General features: G+C 42.6%; 1 protein-coding gene across 5 annotated transcripts in view; it reads left to right on the plus strand.

The window, feature by feature from the left end:
* The window catches only part of FOXP4 (forkhead box P4), a 181564-nt gene that overhangs the window by 152957 nt on the left and 9984 nt on the right, over nt 1-18623 (plus strand). For all 5 annotated transcript variants that reach the window (XM_063141677.1, XM_063141685.1, XM_063141692.1 and 2 more), the window contains 4 exons: nt 300-401; nt 14262-14383; nt 16491-16557; nt 17717-17883. In XM_063141677.1, coding sequence (XP_062997747.1) covers nt 300-401; nt 14262-14383; nt 16491-16557; nt 17717-17883 — 458 coding nt within the window. The remainder of the gene's footprint in view (nt 1-299; nt 402-14261; nt 14384-16490; nt 16558-17716; nt 17884-18623) is intronic.

Consider the following 18623-nt stretch of genomic DNA (forward strand, 5'->3'; position numbering starts at 1 on the left):
TTGCCCTTGTCAAGCCAGAGACATGGGATAAGGATGAAGCGAGAAGGGATGAATAAGTTTGTGCTGCTGAACTTGATCTACATGATTGGGATCAGGATCCCAAGGTTTGGTGAGAAACATGGATAGGTTAACTTGTCCCAAGTTCAGCTCTATGAAATGTGTTGAAAAGGTGTTCAACATACAGCAGTGTTTTGAAAAATCTTCTGACATAGGTTCATAATTATTCACCTAGAAACGGGGATGAGAAGAAGTGATGGAGCTGATGTCAGGGAGTAACTTTTCCTTCTCTTTAAATGCAGGCTATCCTTGAGACACCTGACAGGCAGCTAACATTGAATGAAATCTACAATTGGTTCACGCGGATGTTTGCCTACTTCAGGAGAAACACAGCTACCTGGAAGGTAAAGCTTAGCTTAGGATTTGAATAGAGTCTTGGGTCATGTACATTCCTTCTCTATAATGTTGTTGTCCTTAATGTGGAATTCTATTTTAAGTGCTAAACTTGGAGGACGTACAACAGGATTGATGCAAAGAATGTTTTTGTTACAAGAGGGCCTCCAGTGAGGGGTGGGGAGGGTTGCTTAGCAGCTATATCTGCCCATGTCCGAGTTGTACCTTGGCTCCATCCTGATGTGGACATGATAGTAGCCTTACATAGCACCAGCCTGCAGATCCAGGTTGTGTTCTGTGCTCCAGAATTTATGGTAAGGTTCTTAGATACTATAGTAAAGGGGGAATCCATAAAGAAGGGTGTGCTGTCTAGGGTGTACAGTGTGTGTGGACCTGAGGATGGCTTCAGATGGTGGAGTGAAAGAGGCAAAGTGATGTTTGAGTGACTAGAATATCCTCATTTTCCTGCTTCTGCTGTAATATCTGAGGAAGGAAAATTGCTCATCTCCCCAACGGTGGAACTTTTCACAGGTACGATGAGCAGGTCCCTCTTTCAGGCATTACCTGAAGTAGGAAACGTAGATATGTGAGTCATTTCATCTCCTCTTCCTCCTCCTCCTCCTTCCAGTAGGTGTGAAATGGCTGTAAGATTATCAGGGAAAAGAGTTGGGATTGATGGATGCCAGCTCCCTGAGTGCAGTACAAAAACCCCTAGCTAATATCCCTCTGTCTCTATGGCTTTATTCCTTGGCTCTGTGGCTGAAGTTTGTCCTAGTGAGAAAGCTACAGATCCTCAGCACTATTGACAAATTGAGAATTTAGCTTAAAATGTGTCAAACTGCATGGATGGAGAAACAAGACTGAGAGCTACATTCCATCTCTCAGCAGGATCTCTTTTAGCCCTCTGGGGCAGTGATGTGTGGGTGGGTGACAACAGCATGTGACCAATCTGTTCCGTTATAAGGCTGCAGAAATAGGTCTGTAGCTGCGTGCACGTGGCTTGGCTACAGGAAAAGCAGAAGGGGAGTTAGAGATGCTAGAAATAGAAAATAAGGTTAATGATAACCTGGGGCTGGTATCTCACTGTATGTGGCAAATAGAAGATGCCTCAGCCAAGCTAACAACCATTCAGGCTGGTTTTCCAGAGCATTGGGAGTTCTCCCCAGGATGCAGATGGTCTCCAATAGGAAAGAATGTGTGTGTGAGCTGCAAGAGCTCAACTTTCAACCTTGGGGATGAAGAACATGAAGAGTGAGCTTAATCTTTGCAACAGAAAACAATCTTGCGCATGAAGCAGGGCTCACAGTGCCCTAGATCAGTCCCCTTGTCCTACTCAGACTCCTTACGCAACGTTAATTAAGTCCAAATCAGTTGGGATCTGTGTTCTTCCACCTGTAAACAAAAACAAAACAAAACAGTGGGACTGTTTCCTCTGTATATGCATTCACATATGATGCTATAGCACAGTAGACCCCTGATCACAATGCAGGCTTTGTGTGCTGCTGCAGTTGTCATCGTCGTCATCGTTATGAAGTGTATGTATCTTTCTTTTTCCCCTCATTTATAACTCTGTTAGTAGTTACCAGCCCCATCAGGATCTAGAACAAGACAAGATCTCTAAGTCATTTTGTGGGAAATGGGTGTAGCTCAGTGGTAGAGCACATGCTTTGCATGCAGAAGGTCTCAAGTACAATCATGTGCCTGTCTGTGGCCAATTCCAGTGAACACATCAGACACGCTGAAGGCCCCTTTGCAATTTATTTTTTCTGTCAAATCTCTATTTTAGCAAAGGTGTGCACCCTTAAAATTTGAAGGGCTGTGTTATGTATGTGTTGTTTCGTGTAAAATAGTCCTTTTCTTGCCCTTTTTAATATAAACATGGCCTGTCACTATCCTCTGTGTCTGAATCTGTTTGCTCATTCCTTCATGCTGTCATGTGTTGGTGAGATCTGGGAGCAGAAGAGACCATTCCTCCTTGGGATGCGGAAGTGGGGGAGGGCATGAGAGAGGAGGGCTATCTCCAGAGTAGTGTGTGTGTGTGTGTGTGTGTGTGTGTGTGTGTGTGTGTGTGTGTGTGGTGTTCCCGCAGCTGGGCATCTCTGCTTTTCAGCCAGAGCCCCGATAAGATTCCATCCTCCAGACATGACATAATTCTGCCACTGTCACACGCAGGCCCTGATACAATCACTCCCTCAGACGGGAAGCCAGAGTCATTGTGTAGCCGTCAAACTCCGATAACGGCCAAGCAGAGCTTGTTGCCCATTAAGCAAACGCAAATCTGAGACAAGCGAGGGTTATTTTCTGAGAGTGAAAAGGGGGTCACCGCATCAGGCACATGTGGGAAGCGAGTGAACTGAACTGGATCAATTTCAAAAGGAACATTAGAAATCCTTACTTTTCTAAAGTTCCTTGGACGGGGGCGGCTGTGCTGTAGTTGAACACATGCTTTGCAAGGATGAGCCTCATGTCCAGTCATGAAATTGTCGGTCAAGAGATTTCATGGAGCAAAACAGGGAAAGACCGCTTCCTGAGATTCCAATGGGTTACTTCTCAGGGCTGACTATAACAGGCTAAATTGTGGTTGATCTGTTCATTGCTGCCTGTATCTGTTCCTGATATCGGACGAAGTAGCAGCCTTTGGCTCCAGCTACGAGGGAACAAATGCAGAGTGAAGTTTCTAATCCCAAAATACTTGAATACTATCTCAGCCGTTCAATCTTGCCTTTCTGCCTTCTTTTATCGGTTTCGTTTGAGAAGCCTTGGCATGTCTGCAAAGTTTGTGAACAGACTGGGGTTTCAGAAACTGAATTTTAAGATGTCGGGGGAAAGAAGTCAAACTCTCCTTTTTATTGCCATCGTTTCTTTTCTCTATCACCTGGACAATAAAAAAACAGGGTCCTTTATGTGGCTTGTTGGACAATGCTTGTTTAGACACATACATAAACACATGCACACCCACAGTATCAAGATCTTTACATGAGTCTATCTAGGGTTAAGCATGAGAATATTTGATAGAGGGCTGGGTGACTTACAACACAGGCAAATCCCTTGAGGTATACACATAAGCACAAGTGTGATAGGTGCCTAGCACTTGGGGCACCTTCCCGTGGAAGTTAGTTTTTTGTTTATACCTTGGGTGTCTGTTTTAATAAATCAGATCCCTGATAGTCATAGAGCACCCAAGTTGCCAATGATGAATCTGTCATAGCATTCATGATGCCATAGAGAAATTGTGTAGTTGCTGTGGCTGCTGGAGTGTAACCACAGAAGAAAGATGTTCAACCTGCACACAATAGCATCCCTAGCATGGGAAGCTTCTTTGGCTTTGGCTTCTTTGGCTTTAGCAGTCCTCCGTTGATTTTTCAATCTGGCTTCTGACTAGCTGTGCAATTCTGCTTAGCCTATTTCCATCCCCCCCCCCCTCTTTCTGTCCAGTTAGCTGGTCTTTCTTTGTACAGCTACTTGACCATTCTCATTCCATGATTCCTCCGTAGATTCACATCTCAGTTAACTATCTCCCCCCCCCCTTCATTTTATTAGTTCAAAAGCCTGGACTGCTACCTCAATTGTGGGAAACCTTTTGGTGATTCCTAACCAAATATTTTCTTTTTAACCCACTCTTGGATGTACACTGTACATTGTTAGGTTATGCCTATGGGTTTTTTTTTTGAAGTGTATATCTAAAACATAATGCAGAGGCCTGAGGGCATTTCAGATGCAAGAAAGGCTGAGCACAATGGTTCAAGGGGTTGAAGAAAAACTTCTGCCAACTCCATTGCATATATCTGATCCTAGGAAGAGGAAATGCATTATGCAGATACCCCTCTCCCTCCACTGTGGGAGGCTGCAGTTGGCTGAGTTGCCTTGGGTTGTGCAGGCCTAGTCTAACAGAAGTTCTTCTGAGTCATGCAATCGAATATCATAGCCCAAATCTCTAAAAGCCCTGGATCATACTTGTCATCCATGCCTAGGGTTTGTCCTCTTCCTTTATTTAGTTGCCACTCAGCGGAGGAAAATGATCCCTTCAATTCTGGCTAACGTAAGCTGCCCCTACAGTATTGTGATTATGTAACAATACTCCTAGACCCATCATTGTCACTGGATGCCCAGGTGGACTCTGTGGCATGGAGTTCTTGGGGTCAGCTTTGGCTGATCCGCCAGCTATGGCCTTTCCTGGACAGGGACAACCTAGCCACAGTAGTGCATGCACTGGTAACTTCCTGCTTAGACTAATGCAATGCACTCTACATGGGGCTGCCCTTGAAGACGACATGGAAGTTGCAGCTAGTGCAAAATGCAGCAGCTAGACTGCTGGCAGGTACATCTTACAGAGACCACATTACACTGGTCTTAAAGGAACTGCACTGGTTGCCTATACACTTCCAGTCGGAATTCAAGGTGTTGGTAATGACGTTTAAAGCCCTAAACGGCATGGGACCTCGATACTTGAGAGAGCGCCTCTCCTTATATATGCCTGCCCGAGACCTTAGATCTGTTGGAGGAGCCGTTCTCCGCATCCCACCAATGCAACATATATGCTATGTTGGGACAAGTGAGAGGGCTTTCTCTGTTGTGGCACCCCGACTGTGGAATGCCCTCCCCTTGGAGGCCCGATTGCCGCCAACATTGATTGCATTTCGACACCAAGTAAAAACATGGCTTTTTAACAAAGCCTTTGATGGTTAAACTCACTGGCACATTGTTTTAACTGTTTTAACTGCTTTTACTGCTTTTAAATTATATATTGTTTTAACTTGGATCATAGTTTAATTTGTTTTTAACTGTGCATATTTATTGTTTTATACTGTATGTTTTTATCTGTACGCCGCTCTGAGATCTTAATGATATAGGGCGGGATATAAATGTTTTAAATAAATAATTAATAAATAAATTGCTGGAAACTCTGGTACTAGGGGTTTGCTCACCACATCACAGAGCTTCGTCCGTAGATGGAGGCAGATAGTTAACGTATTCAAGTGCAAAATGAGAGACTTGAAAGAATTTTCACTTCTGCTTGTTCAAGAATTATATAATCTTAGTCACTGGAGTCTAGAAAACAATTATTAGCTGACACCTAGTCAATTCACCTGCCAGAGGAGGAATTTTTCCTACTATGTAATTATTTACAATACAACAAATTTCAGCTATAATGGCTTATGCTATGCTATAATCACATTCTCAAAACACAAGATATGAAAGTGCTTCAGGGAATACAACCGCTGTGAAATTTTCAAGCAGCATGTGACGTCTTTAGCTATGATACTAACAGCATATAGCCTTGTGCTTTTATGTTTCGCTTATAGTTTTAGAGCGTAGGTATAAGAGTGTGGTACTCTAAGGTATTTAGGCAGATATTTTAGTGTAGTGCTAGCTCAAATGCTACTGCTTCATTTTCTGTCCCATCCTTTTCCCCTAGTGTTGAGATCCATTTACATTTAAAAAAAGGAAACCCACTAAAACGTGAAAGTAACTATAATATATTTGATATAGAATAAATAAAAAACCGTTACTAACAAAATGAAGTCTCAGCTAATTCTCCACAGTTGCTATGCTGCCTGCCTTGCACATTTTATTACAAGAGTCCAGGCACACTTGTAGACAAAAGAGATGTTAATAATTACTACAGTGATGGGGTATTTCTAGAAGTTCCCTGACCAGAGGACATCAAGCCTGCTTTTCATACATAGTTACATAAATAAGTAACTGTGAAGTCTTACTGAATGTAGTTATGGACTATCTGAACCTCAAAATGTCTCTCAGGATGAACCAGCTACAGGCAGAAGGGCAAAAGTGAGTGCGTACCATATTAATTCTGATTTTTTTTTCTATAGTGTTGTATAAATCTCAGTGTCAACAGCATGATCTTAGGGAATAAATAGTGCATTAATCACATAAAAGGGGCTTCATGTGATCAAGGAGCAGCTGGGCCTCACGCTACCCACCCTGCACACTACTGGCTCAGGGTGGGTTTTTAAAGTTCGCGATTACTCTTATTGTGCTTAAGTGAACATGAAGGAATATTCCTTTATCTATTTAAACTATGAGCATAGCAGGGCACTTAAAAGAGGCAAGAAGCAATTTACAAGGTGGGGTTTCCCCCCAATAGTAACTTAAAGTGGTCTTAAAAAGTATCTTTCCCTCATGCATCCTACCAGAGTTTCAATCCACAATGGTTAAAAAGGGTGATTCATTTTCAGAATCACTTAAGGATGTTAAAGGATAAAAACAGACATAAATGTAGGTGGACTACTGGAGGATTTTAATTTCATTTATTTCAATGTATGTTTCTTCTCATATTTTATGTGACATACTCAAAGCAGCTAACAACCACAACCTCATTTTAATTTTTAAATTATAAAACCTGCTGGAAGAATTGGGTCTTAAAACTTCTGAAAGCAAAGAAGCAAGGACCCTAGTGGATTTCCCAAAATAAGATTATCCATGGTCCAGGCACAGTCTAGAACAGCACAAAAAAGCCACAAAATGCCAAATATCTGTTTGTAATCCAATCCTACGTCGTTGTGAGAACCAACTTCTATAGACCTCCTAGACCCATTTAACTGGAGATGACATTGAAACACTGCTTTTCCTCTTTCTGGATTCAGAGGTTGTCAATGAAGGTGACAATGTTTTTAGTATATTGCAGCCAGATGGCCATGTTACACAGGCATTTATGTCTAAAACACTTTTAGTGTGTAAATTGCTGGCAGAATGAAGGTCTTGTGTCTTGTTACCATGGGCTTCGCATAAGAAGGTGGTCAGAAACAGAGCAAAAATCACTCAAAGAAGAAAACATGGTAACGGGGGTGCTGAGAGACCTGTCAGGTTTACAGAAATTAGGCTTTAGAACAGGTGTGTGTGTGTGTGTGTGTGTGTGTGTACACAGAGATTTTTTTAAAAAAAAGCCCTGCAGGGTGGAGTGACAGATGAGATATTGAGGGGTGGGTAGAAACACCTAAGGTGATGGAGAGAGAGAGAGGGATACAGGAAGAAAAAGAGGAGTTAGCAGAATTGGTTATGGAGAAAATATTGGGTATAAAAAATGCTTGTCCATGGTTAACATGGCAGTGCAGTCCCCTTGAGTTAATGAAAAGGTGAAAAATGTGACTTTTGCAGGCTTATGCTCTTGACCTTTGAGACTTGTTTTTGGGAGTGTTTAGTATTGTTGTGCAATGTAAGAATAAAAACGAATATTTGGGAAAGTAGCTATTTTCTGACTTGCTAATCATCGCATAAATCTGAATGATTTTGAGCCTTACGTCCCTTTTGTAATGGGATGCAGCCACACCTCATCTTCCTTTTGAGGACTGGGGTTTCTGCGGTAAGGGAGGGAGAAGCCCCAAGGAGTCCGCACACATTGTCAGCACACTCTCTTGCATCACTGAGGGTTATGAGTGCTTAAGACATGGGCTACTTGAATATGTGCACCACAGCCTGAGGCATTTTCTGGGTTGCCAGACAGAAAAACATGTTTGGCCACTGCTTAAAAATGGCTTATTGAAATTCAGTGGAAAAGTTATGCATGTGCTTCAGCACTCTGAAAGTGCTTCACTTCACTGAATCATGCCCTTGACCTGTGTGGGTTTTCTTTGTTTGTTTTTGGGGGAATTTTTTGTATTCGTGCGCAACATAAGAATTAAACAGAATATTGGGTGGGGAGCTGCAGCTATTTTCTCACTTGCTAATTATAGCAAAAACTATTTTGTTTATTTTACACCTTTTGGTACTATTTGTTCACTGTACTTTTAAGATCTTTAATTCCGACAAAATATTTAGTCATTTAGTACAAAGTGTTTTCCGTTATACTCAACTTTCCATATAGCCTGCATAAACTCTTCTGCAAATCTATCTTTGTTGCGTGAATAAATACTATTTTTTATTCAGCTTTGTATATTTCTGATTCATAGACATGTAAAACTACCAATAAACACTAGGGCATGGCAACAGGGTTGCAAACTTTTTCGGTTGCTTATGAGGAAATTGCTGGTTCTAAATTAATTTCTTTGAAGCCCCACCTGAAAATGTGGTAGCCCCATTTTGCAAGAAAGGTTGACTCCAGCCATGCAACTTGCTCCCAAGTCAGTTGCTTTGTCACTGGTGTGCTGCTGCCTCTGTCTGAAGGACTGATGAATAATGATTAGGGGAGAGAAATGGGCAACTTCACCATCCCCAGCATGAAAGCCATATTGCCTTGCAGCGTGTGCTGGTTTGCCTGTATTTTAATTTTGTAGCATTTACAGGTTCTTGGCTACGCTCTTAGCTTTCCGTACCCAGTTTTTGTTCCAAGGTCCAAAGCATCACGAAGAGTTTGTCTTAGCGATTCCTCCACTCCTCTGGCAAAGGGATGTAAAAGGCTGATTCAGTCCTACTATACATTCATTCATTTCATTATGTTTGGATCCTTTTGCTCTCGTAACATCTCCCCTTCTTTCAGTCAAGTGTTTTGCACCACTGAATTTTCTTCTGACTTCATCACCTGCATCTCACCTACATAACCCTTTGGAACCTTCTGTTCCTCTTTTAAAAATCTGTGTGGTAAAACTATGTGCCTCACATGCATTAATGGTAGCATATGTGGGCTTTTTGCTCTGCCCAATGGCTTTATATATATTCACGCATGTGCACATACACGTGTGTGTGTGTGTGTGTGTGTGTGTGTGTGTGTGTGTGTGTGCACTAATAAAAAAAGAGTCTTGTGGTACCTTATAGACTAACACATTTATTCTGGCATCGGTTTTCGTGGACACTGCCCACTTCATCAGATGCATGACAATATATATTTCTTTATTTTCAGTCAACAGACCAATATAAAACAAGAAGATACACCATTATATAAAACAATACAAAGTAGGGATAAAGAAATAAGAGATGCATAAAGACAGATGCATGAAGTGGGTGATGTCCGCGAGAACATATGTCAGAATAAACGTGTTAGTCTTTGAGATGCCACAAGACTCTTTGTTATTTTTGTTGCGACAAACTAACACAATTGCCCCTTGAAAATTCTTACAGTAGTGAAAAGACACTTACACTGACCTAGGGACACTTTGATTTGCACACTTGGCCTGACAGGGAAATCAAGCCCTGTGGCTTTCAAAATTAATGTATCCCTAACTGAAAGGTTGGTACATGTCAGTAAGATGAATGCAGAATCTGCTCTCCCTTAGATGCGGACAACTAGGAGGCTAATTATATTTGTCTTGTTTATATTTCTGTACTCAAATCGTTAAAAGCATCGCCCTTTGAACAAGTGTCATGGGAACATTTTTGTTTTGGGAGAGGGAGAGATCAAGGCAAGACTGTGGCTACATAACCTTTTTTCCCCTCCTTAACATGAAGTGAGAGCCACAGTACTAACCAGATTGAGTGTCTGCGAATAAGTAATTCAAACAAACTGCGGGAAGCTGTAGTCGTTTCAAGAGCTCTGTAAGCTCATGCACCAATCATTGAGTCCCCCTAATGGTTCAGGTGGAATACTACAGGTAAATATGCTTTGCCTGTACAAATTGCAAATAACTGTGCAGACAGCATCCTGTGCATGTTGCAAGTGGATTCCCGTGAGAGGAAATTGTGGAAAGGGCGTGGACTGGAGAAATGCCAAGCTGCAGCTGTCTGACTTAGTTAGAACCATGTGCCTCATAGAAAATGCTGTGCCTAAAATAGTGGTTAGTGCTGGACTTGAGAACCAAATGTTTCTACCTCTGAGAGAGCAGAGGAGAAATATAGTGGCCTAAAGATGCCTGATTCTGTACCCTTTATTAATTTTGGGCACACATGCCGCTTACACCCTACGTAAATTGAAAATAACATTCGTTTGCAGATTGCAAACCTCTGCTTAAGAGCATCTGACTATGAAAAAAATTGCTTTAAAATATTTCAGTTTATTGAAAAATGGCCATTTAGTCCCTCACAGGGAAATCCAGATGTGGTTTCCTTTTTCTTTTATCATGTCTGGTAAATTTTTTTAAAAAAAGTCATTATAAAGAGGGAAGTGAAGGAACCAGAAATCTCAGCGCCAAGACTTGTTCCAGTGTGTATTATGTTGGTTGTCTCACCAGGAAGGCATTTCCATTTTATATGATGGTTTAATCTTTAGCTGCGCTTCTAGAGCACTTTTGAGGTACTCAGGTAGTAGGAGCTCTGTGAGTGCAAAGTAAACAGGTGCCAAGAGGTAAAGCAAGAGGTGCCTGTAAAGAGACAGCTGTGAAGGGGGTTTCGTTGGTATGGAAGCAGCAGCAGCAGCATACCTAGCAGGGAGCTGAGAGCAATGCTGAATCGTTGGGGTAGGAGCTGGAGAGAGAGGCTGGGCCAGGGGCATAAAGCAAACATCATTAGAAAAGGCAAAGATAAGAAGCAAACAGAACAGCCAAGCCTGGCATTAAACAAATACTCTGTAAAAATACAAAAGCTGCATTACAATCATGCAAGAAGGCCTCCCTGGAGCATGGGACCACAGACGTGAGGCAAGAGCAAAGATATGCTTGGTAGCGCCCTGTCACCATTCAATGGGGCGGGCAAGAGATTGTGAAATTCACATAAAATGCTAGAAAGATTCGTTCAACAGTTCAAGCACTACCAGAACCAGCCCTCAGCTCCTGATGAAGTAATACTGTCCTTTGTGGGTCTGCTGTATCAAATTGTTCTTACGCAGCTTATGTTTGCATTGTAATGAAAATTCAGGTATAGTTTTCAGGAAACATCTGTGAACGTCCTGGTACATTCAGTGACCTTCACCAAATCATTGGCCTTTGGCCTCCTGCCTTGTGCATGTGGCAAGATAGTGTCTCACTGTCTGATGTAGCTGGTGTACAATACCCACAAGTCTTCAAGCTTGTACAGATCAAGACTAAGTTTAGATGTGGGGCTCTGATGATCAGAAGTGCAAGTCTCACTCTTAGATAGCGGCAGGACAGTCCTCTGGTTAGGAATCAGTGGCACACAGGGAGCCCCTCACAATCGGAATCCATTGCTACCATACCTCAGGGCATACGGATTTCCCAAGGTCATGGTGCCCCTTGGGAGTCAAGGGAAGAAAAAAACACACCCCATTCTCTGACTTCATCATCTGGCCAACTGCAACAGGGCTGCATGTTTGAAATAGAAGTAGAGTATTCTGCAGCGTAGGTTTCCAAATTGACTTCCTTACTTGTTAAACTCCTGATTTCAGTGCCAGAGGGCATCTGCCTTTACAATGGCTTCAGTGCAAAAGGACCACATTTGTAACAGCAGCAAATGTGGGGTTTCCAACAGTAACCATTCCCTATACCTAAAACAAAAACATGAGGCTGCAGTATTTTTACAGGGAGAGCCTGACCTTATTCTCTTGATTTCTGCGCTGGGACTGCCCACTGAGACTGAGATGCACTTCCTACCTGAGACTCACTTTGTGAAATTCAGCAAGTCATTTAGGCTCATATTCTCTCTCACACAAACATAAACACAGTTGTGTGACTTGTGTCTCAGATAAGCCCTGAGGCAGATCTTCTGCTCACAGATGATCCACCACAGAGCCTCAGAGCTTATCTGCACCTCACACTGCAGCAACATCAATGCCACAGAACGAGAAGGGGTAATAAAGCACTTCACCTGTCATCGAAGAGGTGGTTCAAGAGAACAAATGCTATTCGGTACTCTGGACTGACAGCAGCAAAGCATTTGCGCAAACCCTTTCATCAGGCTGCTGTTCGGTCCTCTGAATCTGTTGCCATGATATTGTGTGCATTCCCCTGACGGTTTTACAAAGTTTGGGCACAACTGCCCCAAGGAAACCGGGCATGTGGAAGCACCCTCCGTTTGGAAGTGTTGGACGCAGGTGTTTGGAGGCTATTGATGTAGTCTGTAACTATTTGAAATGTGGGCAGCCTTGTCACAGCCATGGTACAATTAAGCAAGGTGCAATGATAAAGGTTAGGCAAGCCCTTAGCCTTGCTATCAGTTGATGCGGTTTGGGAATTATGGGAGCTGCAGACTCAACACATCTGGAGGGCACCAGGTTGGGGAAAGCTGCTTTACTGGTAATTGTCATTTAGTAACAACAGTGTGCTAACCCAGTTTCAAGTGGCGGGTTAGTATCATTGAGCCCCACATAGTTCCAGGCTGAGCTGCTGCCTTTATAACAAAAGTGGAAAGCGAGGCCTCTGCTCCCGCCCCCCCACCGGATGAGAGACAACTGCATCATCACAAATATTCAGTTTGATAAATAATAGGAAAGAAGTGGTGGAGGAGGAGGTATGGGTGAGCTTGAAATAAAACTGTATCGAATATTGGAGGGAAAAGTCTAATTCACTGAGTTTCCAAGAACTGTAACACTTTCTAAGGTGGGGTTTTTATTCCCCATCTCTCCCTCTTTTGCCTTGTTGTCTTGGCCGGCTCTTTTGTTTATACGGCCCCCGTTCGACCTTTTAAATTGCTGTTAATGTTTTAGCGTAACGAATTAGTCTCTCATCACGAATCAGGACTCGAAATAAAAAAAAAAAACCCTCCGAGGCCAACATCCTGAAATTGGGGTCATTCTCATTTGCAAGGCAGAGAATCTGAGAACCTTAATGCAAGGAAATTTATTCAAAGGCAGAGCCCCGACGTGATTAGGCCCTTTGTAATTATAGCTCGGAGAGATTCCACTCCAGCCTCTTGCCTCCCTCATGGATTAGCAAGTGAGTCGGAAAAATACACAGGATTTAATTAGAGGCAAATTAAAATTGGTAATGAAATAGGGGCAGTAGCAAATGGCAGGGAGCTAGAAGGGGGGGAGAGGGAGCTAGTATCTCTCGGGGCAACACTGCCTGTATACGTGCGTTTTCTTTATTTTACATTAGAAATGTAAAGATGGGCAACAGAATAAAGAGGAGGGATGGGCTGTAAGATGTGGAGGGACGGAGGGAAATCTGAATATTTCCACACAGAAGATGGTCTTGGAAATCAATTGCCCCTCACAATGTTTAGCTTGCTTTTCCTCTCCCTCCCTTTTCCCTACATTTAGCCAATAATGAAAGATTACGTAGGCTGGCTTGCGGAAGCCCAGCAACAATTCTCTGTTGATGTCTGTAGGAGGTGAGAACAAGACACATGCTCACAAAATGGTTCTTGTATGGAAGCTTTGTTAGCAGGTGTCTCAGAGCCCGAGACAGAGCGGCCTCCCTTCTGATGGATTCCTGCTGGCTTTTAGTATAACTGGATTGAAGCATTCCCCGTAACTTGTGCTGCTGGATTGTCACACTGCAGCCCCTTCCTTCTGTATTTCTGAGTAACAGTCTTTTTCCAGCTGCTGCTGGTGTTTGTTGATCCCATCAATTGAATGGAGTTGGGTGGGCGGGGAGGGGGACGGGACTCTTTTTGCTGTTGTGATCACATCTTTCTCTGCTGCCGACATTGGCTGAGAGCACCTCAGTCCCAGCTACCATGTTTCTTCAGGATAGTCCACAGGTATGCACATGTGTACCTATTGTCATAAGGTAACATGATGGCTGGGACTACTAATGATTAGGAGAAACCAATTTACAGCAGAGGTGATAACACCAAGGCAGCTGATCAGGTGGTGGTGTTGACTTAGCCAACAATGTAACTCAATAAAATTATAGAAGCATGTACAGTGGGGACAATACAACAAAAATGCAGCCATTATAACAATTGGAATATTGTGTTCACTATATGGTACACTGAAAGCATCCCTTACTCATAATCTATCATGCTGAGAACCAAATGTTAAGTATATCAATAGCAGATAGTTGCCAACAGCTCTGTAGGACGCTGAGAGGCCAATGACTGGTAACAGAGGGATCAGTTTGGAGAGGTTTTTGGGGGTTGGGCTGGGACTGTGGAGACCTTCACCGATCTTGACGGCGTCCTTTTTCTTTCCTCTGTCCTGCCTGCAGAATGCCGTACGCCACAACCTGAGCCTGCACAAGTGCTTCGTGCGAGTGGAGAATGTCAAGGGAGCCGTCTGGACTGTAGATGAACTTGAGTACCAAAAGAGAAGGCCACCAAAGATGACAGGGTGTGTCTGATACCTTCACAGACAGTACCCTTGGGAAGAAGAATGCTCCAGTTTACGATGAAGATGGCTTGGGGGGTGGGGGTGGGGATGCAGTGTCCATCTTGCATGGGGTGTGGGGTGGGGAGCACCTGGGAGTTATGGAGCATGGGCAGCAAACTTGACGCCAACATCCCTCCCGTATGAACTGCACACCACTTAGAGTGAGACCATGGGAACAGTCCTGCTGGATAGGACCAAAGCTCTGTCTAGCCCAACATTCTGTTGCCAACTGTGACCTGCTAGAAGTTTCTGAAGAATTCACAAGCAGGGCATGAAGTCAACAGCCTTTTCCTGATATCCAATTATTCAGTGGTATTCTTCCTCTGAACATATAACTATCCAGGTTAATAGCCATTCATATAGGTAGCTTCCATGAATTTGCCTAAGAAGCTATCTAAGCTAATGGCAACCATTCATATGTCTTGTGGCTGTGAATTCTGTAAATGAATTGTGAATTTTGTGAAGGAGTAAATGACCCTCTTTAAATGACTGAGATATAATCCCCATCAATTATCCCTGAGGACAGTGGAGAGGTGGCTCAGCCAGAGGTGCCTGAGAGGCTTGCATGATTATTTCCATTCTTGGGGGGCTGCCCTATACATTTAAGCTTTTCAGAACCCTGTTTTAGCTTTTGCTTCACTTACTGTGTCTATTGCGTGTGTCAGTTTCCTGTAGTGAACTCAAATATTGCACACTGTTCTCTGATGTTCACAACTGCATGTGTGTATTCACTACCACACAAACATATATTTAGGAATCCACAATCCATTATATTTGATGAATTCAGACATAAATTCATCACATCTACCTGTACCTACACACAACTCTGTTTTCAGTAAACTTGTCTCTCCCCCATTATCTTTATTACAGTTCCTTGGTGGGGGGTTATACTTGTATGGGACCATCACACAGCTACCAAGATTTTTACACGGAAGATGTACTTGGTGGGAGGGGTTGAACAAAGGACGAAGGAAACATTTTATTAAAGAAGATTAAAAGGAGAATCATAAACTGAGAATAATGATTCATTCGTATACCCATTAATGTACTTTGTATACGTATGATATTAATACTTGTAAGCTTACATGACCAAGATTGCAATCCTATGCACACTTTCCCTAGGAGTACGCTTTAATTGATATCCCACCTTTCCTCTAAAAAAAAAAGTGCTCAAGGCTGGTAACAATAATAAAATATAGATAAAATGTAGCATAATTAAAACATAACCACTTCAATTAAACCACAACCATTGAACACAATGGGACTGAATTCTGAATAAACATGCATATGATTGTGCTGCAAGTTTCACAGCAGGTAGTAGTGGTATTAAAAGTGCCTGGTAGTGTACTTCCATAGCCGAAAGCATTCTCTTACTAGTGGTAACTAAATATCACTATTGTTAGTTGCACAGACAACCAAAACCACAGTTGCACCCGTGTCCTGCTTGTGGGTCCCTGGTCAACAGTTGGTTGGCCACTGTGTGAACAGAGTGCTGGACTAGATGGATACTTGGTCTGATCCAGCAAGGTTCTGCTTATGTGTCTGTTGGTGGTATTAGCTCCTGTAACTGCATATCATATCATTCTGAATGTTGCTATAATTAAGGTGGGTGTTATTGTTGTTGTTTTGCCACACTCGCCACTAGCCCTGTTCAGTTGTGTTTTTACGTACAGAAACTGAACTAATGAGGGGAGAACTGAGATGAAAGTGAAATGTGTTTCAGCTATAGCGCTTAAAGGTTGAAAATCTCTGATAGCAGTAACAATACTTCAACCAAAAGTCTGAAACCTAGGACCCGGTGGCATCTGTCTTCTAATACCAGCTACACAAGTGACAAGACAAATCACAACAGAGCCTAGTGCACTGTTTGCACCAACTAAATGTTTAGGTAGTAGTGGAGAGAAACAAATGTGGAGTTGTAGCCATCTTCCACTAGCAGTAGGGAATATTTTCACTTTAGGGGGAATCATAAACAGCAGTGGCTTCTGCAGTTGCTCTTCCTCCCAGGGTGCCTCTATTATTCCACCTGTTGTATAGGAATGCTAACAGCTGCTTTTTTTGTTTACAGGAGCCCAACTTTAGTGAAAAACATGATTTCTGGCCTTAGTTATGGAGCACTTAATGCCAGCTACCAGGTAAGGCCAAGTTTATATGCAGTATTGCTCCCATTGGAGAGAACCATCCTTGTTAGGAGAGTGCTGTGTTTCTAATTCAGACCCACCAAGGGAAACTCTCACGCCATTTTGGAGGAGATCTATGAATCCCTCACAGCATTTTGGAGTAGATCTATGAATGTAGGAACCAAATTTATAATGACATGTACTTGTTTGGTTTGGGGTTTTAGTTTCTTTATCTTTCTGGATAGGAAATTTGTTCTATGGCTGTTAAAGCCAATCAGTGTTTAGCTTAAATGTCAGCACAGGATGTACTGAAGAACTGGAGAGGCCTAAGCAATCCTTCTTCCTATAACAACCTGGGAGCACTGACTCCAAATAGCCAAAAGCCCACCTTCTTGCTTGTTGCAAGAATAGTGCAGTGCTCATATATTTCTGCGGTCCTGCTAGACAATATAAGGACTAATTGTTTTGGCAGGGCTAAGAAGAAATGAAGGTTAGCAAATGGCAAAATATCTAAATAGCCTCTCTCACAGCTGAGTGCCTTGCATTCTTGTTAATGTAATTGCCCTTTCAGGCTCCCCTCTCTCTTGATGGTAAATAACAAGGCTGGTAGAAAAGATAGGGACAGGTCCAAATGCAGAACAGTGGTGCAGGAAGCATGGGCAAGCTTACTGCTGAGGAACTAGTGGCCTAGAACTATTTAATGAGTCCCACTAAATTAGGCTTCAGATCACTCTTAGCCAATGAGGTGGGGACCCCAAGCATCATCAGCACTCATGGAAAAGTCACCTTTCTGACATCTATCTGAAACAGTTAGACCAAGGTATTTAGACCTGGTTTTATTCTTTATTGATGGAATAAAACCAAGATGGGATTTGAAAAACTATTTGTCATATTTATTGTGTTAGGTTTTTCCCTGCAAGCCACCTTGATTGGTTTTGTTTTGTTTCGTTTTGAACTGGAAAGGTGGGACATGAATCTTCTTAATAAAGGGATAAAATTCGGTTTCCATAAATTAATTGAGCTCTTCTGGAAGAGAACATAGCTAGAGGCACTTTTAAGTACTTGTGGGGAAATTGACTTGCAGTTCTTAGTATCTCGGTATGTTACACACCTGTCATAATTTTCTTCTTTGAGCATCCATGAATTATATCAGCTGGACTCTGTCTGTTTTTAGGCAGCCCTGGCTGAGAGCAACTTCCCTCTTCTGAACAGTCCCACCATGATCAACACAAGCTCCACTAGTGGCATGTTGCATGTTGGCCATGATGATGTGAGCAGCACTGTGGAACAAGTCAACAGCAATGGCAGCAATAGCCCCCGGCTTTCACCACAGCAGTACAGGTAAGTGCACCAGAGCCATATTTATCCTATAGGCTTCCCTCCAGGTGATTCTGGCAGCTGCTACACAATGGCTGACCTGATCCAGAGGTGTTAAAATGGCAGAGATCTCCTACAGTTTGGTAGTAGATCAGGCTGTGCCACTTTGGACTTTTGGGGAACACATTCAGAATGTAAGTAGATCTACAGTTTGAGTTTGGGTCTGTTACTGATGTCAATGAGTAAATATGGCCTTGGTGTTTTAAATGGCTTTTTTTTAAAAAAAAGTCGGGATGATGAATATTGCCAAGTTTACAATTCAAAGTAATCATATTTTGTTTTTACATCAGATCTGCCCTTCAGCACATACTGGCAATGACACCCAGCTTTTGGTATGCCCAGCACTATTATAGAGTAAAAGTCCAAGTGGATAGTGCCCTGTCCAGCCTTCGTAACATCTGACTCTAGTTTTGTTGGGTAAATGTCTTTAGGAACTGCGCAATCACTTCTTTCAGGCCCCCAAAAGACAGTTGGGGGAGGTGTAGTGGGATTACTTACACTGGCATGGGCTTCCAGTTAAATTCTGGCCAGAAAATTCTTTTATTTGGGGAAATATTTTTCTTAACAACAGAGGAATTTCACCACTCGAAGAGATTGCTTTGAGAGTATAGACTAGGAATTAAAATTCCCATGAAACACTCCAAAACTCACTTAGCTGACCTGAGTACTACAAAGATTTCTCTTCCATGGGGAATGTATTTAGA

This window comes from Elgaria multicarinata, chromosome 1 (genome assembly GCF_023053635.1).
Source record: "Elgaria multicarinata webbii isolate HBS135686 ecotype San Diego chromosome 1, rElgMul1.1.pri, whole genome shotgun sequence".
NCBI lineage: Eukaryota > Metazoa > Chordata > Lepidosauria > Squamata > Anguidae > Elgaria > Elgaria multicarinata.